Below are 12,365 nucleotides of genomic sequence, written 5' to 3'. Positions count from 1 at the left end.
AATGACTGGGGATACTTAGAATCGATAACAGAACACGGTCCAAAAGTTTTTAGAATTTTTGTCTGTTTATCTGTTTATTTGTTTGTCTGTTTATTTGACCGCGCATCACGTGAAAACGGCTGAACGGATTTTGATGAAAACTTTACTAATCTGTCGAGTAAATCCCCGGCCAGGTCAGGCCAGCCACAACACTCGATTGACTTAAGTTTGCCCCTGAATCTTATGGTGCTACTTAGGAAGGAGGGGCAAACTTTTTTCAAATATGTGCTACCGCTATAGAGTACCCTGATAAACTAACAGATGGCGCTGAATTTAATACGTTGTGACATGAATAAGCCACCGAGGAAGGATTTTGCCAAATTAACTCTTAAGTTTAGAAGAGGGGGTACGGATATCAACAAATTTAATTGCATAATTATGTTGATTTAATAATACAACAAAATTAAACGACAATTGCACAGATTGCACAGTGCCATCTTTTGGGGAACTGAGTAAACATTAAGTAATCAAGAAAACTAAAAATGAGTTTACATAGTTACGTAGTGGTAAAATAAACATACATATCAACACGCGTATAATTGCATAATTATTTAAAATTATTAATTCTCTCCGTCAAGAATTTTATTATACCTAATCGTAATTATATCGCATCCATATCAAATCCAAATTCATACGTATCGCCTCCTTTAAGCACTTAATAATGGCCACGAAGGTTTGAAAAAAAAACATTGACCTCTGTCATTTGCAGTGTCGGATTAACCCTTTTAAGCAAAATAAGCACTTGCTTAGGGCACCACGTCTAGGGGGCACCAAAACCGTAGGCAAAAAAAACGCGCAGGCTGCTTCAGCATTGCAGTCGTCGTGGAGTAGGTACCTACTAAACATGAAACTTTTATACGTGTACAAGTACCCATCTAATAACGAAGAGTCGTAGGGATCAAGTAAGATAGTGAGGGTACGTAAGAACATCTCCAACCTAGCTTTCGATTTGACCTTACGCGGAGGCCCTCATGGAAAAAAATCTTGCTTTCGGTCTTGCGGCAAGCCGATTTTTTCGACATAGGTTACCGATTTTATAGCGAATTTTGCTCTCTTGCCAGATTTGTCGGCCAAGCCGAGTTGCTCCTTAGCCGCAATCCTGAGACCTAACTGTCAAAGTGTTATAAGGGGACCCGTGAAAGCCGAAAACTAAAAGCATCCTATCAAGAAGCGCCTTCGAGTGAAGCCAAAGAGCGAGCAGTAGAACAGTCGTGATTACATGCATAGATTCGATTTCAAGCCACTCTTTTGCAGTTGGGAGTTAGGTCTTATGCGAGGCCTGAAAACTGTCCCATCCCTTCTCTGTATGAAATCCTGGATTCGCGCCTGGTTGGGACTAAAAGTAAAAATGTCTATCTAATTGCATTTCTATATCGAAAAATTTTCGCACTCGCTTCGCTCGCGTTTTCAATAACATTCTAAGATATGATAAAGGTGACATTCGGGTGGCGACTGCAGCTGCATTACTCTGTTGCAACGTTACTGCTGCAGCACTGTCAATTTTCGTGATAAAATGATGTGACTGATTTCCATACTAAAACAGTAAAAATTTACTACTGCCTATCAAATTGCGTTTTTATATCGAAAAATTTTCGCGCTCGCTTCGCTCGCGTTTTCAATAACATTCTAAGGTATTCGGGTGGCGACTGCAGCAGCATTACTCTATTGCAACGTTACTGCTGCAACACTGTCAATTTTCGTGATAAAATGATGTGACTGATTTCCATGCTAAAAGTAAAAATATACAACTGTCTATCAAATTGCGTTTTTTATATCGAAAAATTTTCGCGCTCGCTTCGCTCGCGTTTTCAATAACATTCTATGATATGATAAAGCTGACATTCGGGTGGCGACTGCAGCAGCATTACTCTGTTGCAACGTTACTGCTGCAGAACTGTCACTGATTTCCATTCTCAGCTGTGATGCGGCAATGAACATCAGTAACGTCACTCAATTTACCAAAAAAAATCAATGTAATCTTGATGACCCTAGGGGGAGGGGGCACCATGGTCTAGAAATGCTTAGGGCATCAAAATATCTTAATCCGGCACTGGTCGTTTGCGGAGTCAAACGCTTTCGCTCGCGCGTGTATACCTTACTGTATCGTCTGATATAGTTACACCTACTACTCTGTCGTTTAAATCACGTGTACAATTTGAATAAGGGCGAAAAGAACTATTGATTTTGAAGTGTAGTTTTATTTAGTGGTAACTAATTGTAAAATATTTTATCTGGACTACAGTCCTCTAGCATATCCATCTGTCAACTTTACTTCAAGTTCCGCCTCCAGGGGAGAGGGAGAGAAATTAGGATTAGAAATTAGCCGCTTACTGACACAGACCGAATTCCACGCGGGCGGAGCCGCGGGCACAGCTAGTAAATAAATATTCAAACTTCTGGGTGCCTAGCCAAGATGCCAATCGTTTGCTACGGAGCACGCTAGTGTCTCCCTGGTGCAAGAGTGATAGAGACAAATTACCGTTTCGTTCGTTACGGAGCGAACGATTGGCATCTTGACTAGGCACCCAGGGGCTACGTCGTAGCCCGTAGCAATCATTTGTAACATCCATTCATTTTACACTTATAACATAAATTTACGCTATTTTTTGTACGCTTTAACAAAATTGAATTTAATCGTAAGAAGGTCTTAAAATAATCGTCTCTTAAAACTGAAGGTCATTATTTTATTTGCACTTATCTACAAAATATTCAGAAATCAATCTAGCAGCGCTCGACATTCCGGCTTTAGATTTTCACAATCAATAGGTACTAAAATTAAATAATAACTAACGGCTCGATTCGGAAAATGAATTAGATTTCTGCTAGACTTCAACAAGTTACGATACGGATAATTTAAAGATATTTGTAAGATAGATATCTCAAATTTGACGTTTCCGCGATTCTGGAGGTCCTCTTGAACGATTTCGACAAGTTATGACTTTTTTTTTTTATTGCTTTTTTTAAATCATTTATTTACATACAATATATATACAGTGGTACTACTAAACTAAATTAATAGCTAGCTTAAATCTAAAATAGGCCCTTGATATCCAAGTCACATCTAGTCGATATCTAATGTAGATCTAGTTGATCTCTAAATCGTCTCAAGATCTTGTGATTATCTCGAAATCCGAATAGGCCTGTAACTATTAGAAACTAGAAAGAATGTGTAACTAGTTAAGAGCATGTTAAAAACCAGTTAAAAAAATCTCATATAGTTTCCAAAGAGTCACCAAGTTAACGTTATGAAATGAATGCCTGAGATTCTGTGAGGTAATGGATGCGAGGCCTACATCCGTGAAGGTGTAATATTTAATTGTATTATTTGTAATTATTTGTTTGTACCTGATTGTTATTTGTAATAACTTATATGTACCTGTTTGTTAATCTTGTTTCATGGAGCATTCGATCTTTCTGTAAGGTCATGTAGGTAATTTCAAATAAAATAAAATAAAAACCGGCCAAGTGCGAGTCGGCCTCGCGTTCCAAGGGTCCCGTATCTTAAGTCCGGCTCACGGTTGACTGCACATTTCTAATATGTTAAGAACTATTATGTGTATTTTTCTCAAAATTTTAGACCCAGTAGTTTCGGAGATAAATGGGGGGAATGGTTATTTTTCGTCTATTTTCCGAAATAACTTCTAACCTGTGTATAAAAATTATAAAAAAAATATATTTGAAATTCCGTGACGTGAGATACAGCCTGGTGACAGACGGACGGACGGACGGACGGACGGACGGACAGCGGAGTCTTAGTAATAGGGTCCCGTTTTACCCTTTGGGTACGGAACCCTAAATAACTCTATTTTTTAACTTTCTCATTTTTTTAAGTACCCCCCAAAAGTGGCCCCCATGTTAAAAGTTCATTTGTTTAAGTTAGATGTCCATCTTTGGGTCACTAATTTACATTCTTCTTCGTCGGTATCACTCTTGACAGAGTGGTCGTGGTCATCACTTCAGGTGTTGGTGGCAAGCTTCACAACACGTCGCCACTCTTCTCTGATAACCGCCTTCCTCGTGCATTCATGTAGTGATGATGAGCCATTTACTGCCGCCTTTATCTGGTCAGTCCACCTCATAGGCGATCTTCCTCGTGGCCTGGTACCCTCGACCTTTCCCTGGACCACAATTAAGTCTCTCAATAGCCACCTCCCCTCGGCGGCATACGTGACCAAAAAAGGTGAGTATACGAGACTGCACCAAAGATGATAAACGCTGCTTGATGCCGAGTTCTCGAAGTATAGACTCGTTGGTACGGAATTTAGTCCACGATACTCCGAGCATTCTTCTCCAGCACCACATCTCTAGGGCGTCTATCTTCTTCTTCTCTACTTCGCGCATGGTCCACGTTTCTGAGGCATACAAGAATATGGGGAATACAAGTGCCCGAAGTAGTCGGATTTTTGTGGCTCTATATATGTTGCGATTCCTCCATATTTTCCTCAACTAATTTACATATGTGTACCAAATTTCAACTTAATTGGTCCAGTAGTTTCCGAGAAAATAGGCTGCGACAGACAGACAGACAGACAGACAGACGCATGAGTGATCCTATAAGGACTCCGTTTTTTCCTTTTGAGAAATAAAATAAAATGATTTCTATAGGTACCTACCTATAGTCAATTTTTTACGTAATATCTCACAATGCATATCACTTGTAGTGAAAATAAAAACACCTAATACTCGTACTAATCAACGGTATTAAGTGAGCTTTTGACTCGAGCGGGGTATATTAATAATTTTATTAATAACTCGAAGGGTTAAACACCTATAAGTCCTCGCGCCCGCCCACGCAAAGACAAAACAAAGATAGCATCGAGGCCATAAGTCACACACCCTTTTAGATTTAGCTATTTTCAGACTGTGGCTTGGCTTTGTGGAGGCCTACATACAAAGCCGTCGAAACAATCATATCGTTTATATTGACTTTTTCCAATTAATATTCTATTGAAAGGAAAATGCGTGGTCCGTTGGGTACGACTAGCAATTCTTATTTTCAAAGCACTTGAAAACTAGTATAATTTGGTCTTTGAATACGCATCAGTTGTTCCAAATCCTGGGTTCAAATAATACTGGGGACTAGCTGTCCGGTTGAGAGAGGTTATTGTTAATGGTAGGTAGTGTAGAAAAACTGACGGTGGAAATTGTTTGTGACGCCCACTGGTCGCCGCAGGCATAAGCGCAATTAAAGTATTACTTACAGTCATTTGACTTTATTATGGCTAATGCAAAAGAATCATATACTCGCAGGAAAACAAAAGGAAGGATCAATTAAGAGATGAATCACAAGTGTAGATTCTAAAAATTATTCCAAATCCAACGCGTTGGTCCGACAGTCCAAAAATGTGGGATCGAATCCTACGTTGGCCAGAGTTGATCATAGTTAATATTTTTGACATCTGTATCTATATAATATATACCTATACAATTATATAGATTGTAATTAGGGCTTGCAATATCGGATGGTTTCCAATTCCGGAACTGATTTTCGATATTGGATTCCAATTCCGGAATTCCGGAACTGGTTCCGGAATTAGTTAGTTAGTTAGTTTATCGTATTTTTATTCGATTTTTTAGTAAAAAACAACAAAAAATGTGTATTGTTTAAGAGAAATTTAAATTGAAGTCCGTTTTTTTTTCACTTCTTATTTACCCACCTTATTAAAATGATTATATTTATTCACTTCTATGATACGGGGTATGTATTTGGGGAAACTATAGTGGCTAGCAAACCATTCGATGCATAATTTTATAAAATAGTTAAATATAATAGCTTCCTACTCTTCCTAACCTAGTAGGTAGTGGTGTTGTTTAAGAAGTTGAAGGTCTAAGTTTGGCTTTTTCCTTCCTAGTTCCTAATTATGATTCAGAATATCATATATTATGTGCTTCCACAGGATCCTAAATCGTTGATAGAGAAAACCTCTCTGAATCGAAGATAAAAAGTCCAAATATTTTTAAATTAAAATTCTTAAAATTCGCTTATGTAGGGATTCAGACTATTCTGACTATTCTAAGCAAGTAAATGGCTTTGCTTTTTTTATGAGTCCATTATTGTCTCTTTCCGCTTTAGCAAACGGAAAAGTTAAATGTACCTATACTATAGTTCACTGAATGACTAAGAGGCACTTAATAACAACAAAAAACACCAGTACAGTGTAGTTTCTTAATAATTTTCAATGATAAACGTATTAAAACCTAAAAAAGTACTTAAATCCAATTCCGGAATTTTCGATATTCAGTTGTATTAATTCCGGAATCGTAATATCGGAAAATTTGTCCGAGATTCCGGAATTTCGAAATTCCGGAATTCCGGAATGCAAGCCCTAATTGTAATGTGATACGTCCCACAATAAAAAAGGAATAATATTAACTAACTGTAGATTCGCTGAACTTGCTTCCTATATCAGTTGTTAGTTAGCTTAATTAAAAAGAAAACACCAGAGGAATCTTGGACAAAAAGCGATCACTGGCAAAGAAAAGTGGCAAAGAAAAAACAATCTTGTTGGACTGCAGTGGCACTGGCAGTCCAACAAGATTGTCTGACTTACTGACATGCCTTCGGAGTTTCCAAAATTGCGAAATTTCTACATTGAATAATTTCAGAAACTTCTTATAATTTTGTAAGGGAAATGAAACTTCCTATTTCATAAAATTTAATTTTGTTTATTTCTTATGAAATTTAAATGAAGTGTCCGAGAACTTCTCCAACATTTTGGAAAGTATCCGAACAGCCATAAACGTCAAGCTGTTTATAGAAGATTAGAGAAAATGGTGGAAAAGAAGCTCAAAGTCTAAGGTTGACTGGTAGAGCAAGCCTTACGGGATTAAGTTAGCCTTTTGCACGTTGTATTTCTTTTGTGCAATAAAGATTAAATAAATAGATTAATAATTGAAATAAGGACTTTACGCCTACACGACGTCAGAGCGTACCATGACCGTCATCAATGAGGAGGAGTAGCTGATTTACCTATACTGAGTAGAAGTGAGTCATTATACTGGTAGTTAACTAACTAGGCTGCTACCCCTGTCTGTTTTAGATCAAATAGTACTAGAAATTTCCTTGGTGAACTTTGGCATTTAACAATTCAAATATTGTTTGAACGCCCATCTCATTATCCAGGGAGCTAACTGGGATAAGTAAGCGCTATGTGGGCAAGCTACGCCCATATAAATCCAGAAAAATAACTTCGTATACTTTTAACTATTCGTGAATACTACACTGACTATGTTTTACTTCATAAGTATTTAAGTGTAATTATATATTCTTTTTTATTTAAATTGCACAAATAAAACTTTAAAAATTACATATAAGAAAATGGTCTTTTCAATCTGGTCAATATGGCTCAGTAACGACCACTACGCCAAACGGTTACTATCAGGGATTTATCTTTATGCAATCCCTTTACGCCCTTACAGTTCAAATTCGAATTGAACAAGTCACGTTTCTCAACAAAGAAATATTCCACAGCGCGCCGCCACACGAACAAGACATTATTTTCTGTTCAATAATAGAACCCATAAATCCGACATCTAATTTGGCATATAACTAGCCTATGCTAATATGGTAGTGAATGTGTCTGGTGAGAAAAAAAGTGTCACAATTTAGCGAGATGAATAATAATCTGCGGGCGCGATCGATAGCAGAGTGGAGTTGGGGAGACGGGGGCGACACGACCCCCGGGGAGGCACGGGCTCGTACAGGGAAGGGGCAGGGCGGAGGTTCATTGAGAGTGTGGGCGGCACGCGTGGGCGCGATCCTTATAAAGCCCCCCGGAGCTCCCGCCTCGCATAGTCGTGCCCTACTCGCGAACCAAGTAACAACGAAAAGTGATAAAAAGTGCAACATGCAGATCCCGAGCATAAGGTGGGTGGATATCCGATTCATTTGTAAAACGCATTTGTAAATTAGTCATTTTTCCAAAATAAAAACAAAAATAATACTTGTAAGATTAAGGGCCGGTTGCACCAAACCGTCTGTCACCGTTAAAGCGTTCGCTAAATTTGATTGAATGGGAAATTTCACACTTTACTGTTGTTTGCGTTAATCGGTCTGTTAAATATAGTTGGTGCAACTGGGCCTAATAAGATTTTCATGACCATTTTGAAGATTTTCGTTTCGTGAATAATTGGCAATAGGTCAAATAGGTGCTTATACTTCAATATTTTCCTTTTTTTTTATAGATTGTGGGCTTTCGTGGTTGGTTGTTTTACCGTGCAATGTGGTGCCTATTCGGCATGGCCTATGTACCCGCAACCATCCCATGAATATCAAGACGATGATTACTATTACGCACCGAAAGCACAATACTATTACGATAATCCCACAGTAAACGCGCCCGAGGTATACGGGCAAGTTCCTTATCCGTACTTCTATGATCCATACGGACATTTCACAAATGAGGCTCCGAAGAGGCAAGAGGAGAGGTTCGCAGCTCTCCCGATCGGACAAGAAACATGGTTTGAAAGTGATGCCTCTCCTCACTGGCGCCCCAATGACGTGGACGATGTGAGCGCGGCTTTCCTGGACAACTTGATCCTCACACAAATGGCCCAGGACGCCCAACGGCGGCGCGAGAACGCCCGAGCGGCCTTCCCCACAGTCGACTACGAAGAGCGGGACGTCGAAGATGAAGATGTTCGAGAACTCAAGGCGTTAGCTGGCAAACCACTGTACCACGTTCCGAAAACAGTTCCTAAAATCGAAGAAGAAGATGACTACCCTAACGACGAAGGCTTCATTAACTGGGACGGCGGCAACAAGAGAAGCGTCACTACTACCGCGCCAGTGACGACAACCACGGCGAAGGTTGGACAAGCGGAGATCATGGTGCCCCGGCCGGCGAACTCCTACAAACACCAGAGCGACGAAAACAAAAGGGCGTCGGCATTCTACGGCAGACTCGCGAAACTGTTGCAGAAAGAAAAGGATTCAATGCACACACAATCTGAGGTGAGTGGGATTGATCAAATGTTTTTTAGTGTTTTAGCTTCAGAATCGGAATGATGTCACTTGTTTTCCAACTCGGTGAAACGGTAAACCCCCGTGTCTAAAAATAGCCGGCCGGGCCGGGGGTGGCGGGTGACACGGCCCGAGCCCGGAGGCCGGGTCATTCGAACAACTCTCAGAACTGCAATGACCTATGCGACGCTAGTTGTCTAGCAACACCGTCTTCATGCTACCTCAATATAACAACCTTTTTAGACGTATTATTTTCAGGTATGGAATGTTGTTAAACCGAGAACTAAGTCATGTTATTTTGCTCACAGGACTCGGCAAAATTGCGAAAAATCAACAAGCGTTTCGTGGCGGGAGACTCCGATCTGGTCATGGAGCTGCGAGGCCTCAAGCACCGCATACCAACTTAAAGAAATTCTCCTGACTATCGCCAACAATTATGAGACTGAGTAATTTGTAGCTTAATAGGTATCTATTGCAACGACCTGGACGGAAAGTCCCGGGCCTACGATCAAAACGACAAAAAAAACTTAGAGTTTGGTCATATCCATTACTTAAAGGCATCTTATTGGAATATTATAATTAGTAAACATGTCCTGTTGTCAACTTCTGGCGAAATATCAAAGTCCTATGTATCATCTTCTGAGTAGTCAAATAATTTTTCGATTGTTTACTACGATGGTATATAACTAACTAAATAACGTGTAATATGAGTGTTAATAATCGTACAAAATGTGACTATAATCTCCATTAAATTGTCGATGGTATAATTATGTGCTAAAGGATGTCGACGAAATGTTGCTCCTTCGAGTGGCAGCTAATCAATTCGCACAAGTGTGCATTTGTAAATACCTGTACTGATTATATTTAAGACGTATTATTATTTAGATAGAAATACAATGTTATTAATGATGTTTGTAGAATATCTGCGCTATTATATCTGGAGCTAAGCGAGGGTTCTGGGAAAAAGAGAGACATAGTTACCTCCTGAGCTCTTTCGGAGGGAATGAAAATAATTGCTATTGTATTTTATATAGATCTCTATAAGAAATCTTGTCTTGTTTTAAGTCGTATTGAACAGTTTTTAAATCTGACTTTTCTTGGCCTAATGTTGAGGGTAGAATAAGTAGATTCTTTATACTTTTACACGAGTGCTAATTCATTCAACTTACAATGTCTAGACAATACCACTAAATATTTTGCAAAGCAAAAAAATGAACACATAGTTCGTATCTATCTGTGTAAGAATGTTCTCTAAAGAGGGGAGGATGAGTGATATCGTTAGCTTTACGGCTTTACATTACCAGGTCTCTAAGACCTTTTATTGAATCAATAGAGTATAATATTGCGTCCTCGTTTCTATTCGAGCAAATTAGCTTTTTTACTAAAAATACTCCTTTGTCATTCTTGAAAGACGCGGAAAACATTTGGTTTTTCTGTACGCTCCTACTTTCGTACAGTATATATGTGGACGTAGGTATCTCTGTAAACTAAAACATATCTGTTTATATATTTACTTTCCAGTATTAGAGGATGGTCATTAGATTTAAAGGGTCGTTAGTATACTAGTTTCATAAACAATTACGAAGAAAACGAGAAATAACAAATATAAACAATATGCAACCTGCAACATATAGGCAAAAGTGTGAACTGGTCAAAAGAACTTTTAACCGACAAAAACAGGCAAAACTGCTTTTGACTGAGCATGTTGGTCAAAAGTAGTTTTACCTGAAAATCATACCTATTTCTGCCAGCAGTTTCGCAATCTACGCCCTAAAGCGTAGCAAAAAAAAATAACCCTAACCTACCTATCTCTGGGAACAGTTTCGTTTTTTGGGCGTAGCAAAAAAAAATAACCCTAACCTACCTATCTCTGCGAGTACTTTTGACTGATAGTAACAGTCACAATTACTATTAACCAATGATTTTCAGGTAAAACTACTTTTGACCAACATGCTCAGTCAAAAAAAGTTTTGCATGTTTTTGTGGGTTAAAAGTTCTTTTAACCAGTTCACACTTTTGACTGCGACATATACAAGTTGTTCAGGGGATTTATAGAAAAGGAAACGTTCCCGATTCGGTTTTCATGTTCAAATCAAAATGTTAACTTTAATGACGTTTCAAAAATAATGGAGCTAGTATATACTAACGATCCTTTGTGACCCCAAACAAAGGTAAGGTCAACCGAGTTAATTGTGCCCATGGGGCAAATGTACCTACTTTCTATAAGACAAGTAGCTAGGAAATAATGGCAGTTGTAGGTATTCAATGCATATTTTGGACATTGTGGTGGGTGCATGTAATCTTTTGTAAGAAAACGCATTTGTCCCGTAGTTGCAATTATCCCGATTGATAACAAATAAGTAGCGATCTGTAAAGTATTACAATAAACATGTGAAAAATGTAATTAGTTAGGCATTTACTGAATTAAAATCTTAATGTTAATAGCCGTTACAGTATAAATGTTTGAGGTTCTTTTGAGATCTAAATTTATTTCTTGTTTAGAGCATGGTATTTTATAAGAACAGTTTTAATCATAGTGCCTAGACATGTTACTATTTCAATAGTCTGTCCAGTTGAATGGTAAAATATAAAATAGATGCTGTTTAAAAACGTCCCGCTGAATGTAAATAAGTGCACGGGAAAAGAAAAAATGCCTATCAATTTATATTTTATAGAAACATACTTTGGTGAAATAGAAAGTTTTATTTTAATTACATATAGTAGAAATAACATAAAATGTACCTATGGACAAAAGTCCTAAACTTAGAGAGCTATTTAAAGAAGTTGTGTAAAAAAACTGGGAATTAAATCATTACATCAATATAAACTGACCTGTGATTTGAAATTTTCCATTCTTCACTTTTGAAGCCATATATACCTACCTAACTATAACTCAAAATATAAATCAAATCAACAAATCTAATTCCTTGGCTATATTTTTTGGGAAAGATCCACAGCCTATCCGCTACTAATCCATACTCAATACATATCTACTTATTATTATAAATGCGTAAGTGTGTCTGTCTGTCCGTCTGTCTGTTACCTCTTCACGCTTAAACCGCTGAACGGATTTAGTTTAAATTTGGCATAGAGATAATTTAAGTCCCGGGGAAGGACATAGGCATGGTATAACAATACATACTCGTATACTCCGCCTGGTACTCTCTTCCCGTCTATTCGTGGTCACATGACTGACACAAGCCTACGTCATCATGTGACAGCGCTAAATGATATTATGCGATAGCGCTATATAAAGTGGCAATGTTATTGTGACGTAAGCTTGTGTCACTCTGGGAAGAGAAGACCTTGTTTTATTAGACTATGGACATAGGATAGTTTTTTATGTCGGAAGTCATCCCTAAAG

The 12,365-nt window shown here is 38.3% G+C and overlaps 2 protein-coding genes across 2 annotated transcripts in view; one reads left to right on the top strand and one right to left on the bottom strand.

Moving 5' to 3' along the window:
- Positions 1–12,365, bottom strand: part of LOC134793230 (lysine-specific demethylase 5-like) — a 317,932-nt gene that overhangs the window by 271,638 nt on the left and 33,929 nt on the right. The window lies entirely within an intron of this gene.
- On the top strand, positions 7,625–10,580 carry LOC134793137 (uncharacterized). The gene is made up of 3 exons (XM_063764709.1): positions 7,625–7,906; positions 8,224–8,992; positions 9,310–10,580. Exons 1-3 carry the CDS (start codon positions 7,653–7,655, stop codon positions 9,406–9,408), a joined length of 1,122 nt encoding a protein of 373 aa, XP_063620779.1. The 5' UTR covers positions 7,625–7,652; the 3' UTR covers positions 9,409–10,580.

The sequence above is a fragment of the Cydia splendana genome, chromosome 1 (genome assembly GCF_910591565.1).
Source record: "Cydia splendana chromosome 1, ilCydSple1.2, whole genome shotgun sequence".
In the NCBI taxonomy this organism is placed as follows: domain Eukaryota; kingdom Metazoa; phylum Arthropoda; class Insecta; order Lepidoptera; family Tortricidae; genus Cydia; species Cydia splendana.
The sequence above is the reverse complement of the archived record's forward strand: the minus strand, read 5'-3'. Positions and strand labels throughout refer to the sequence as shown.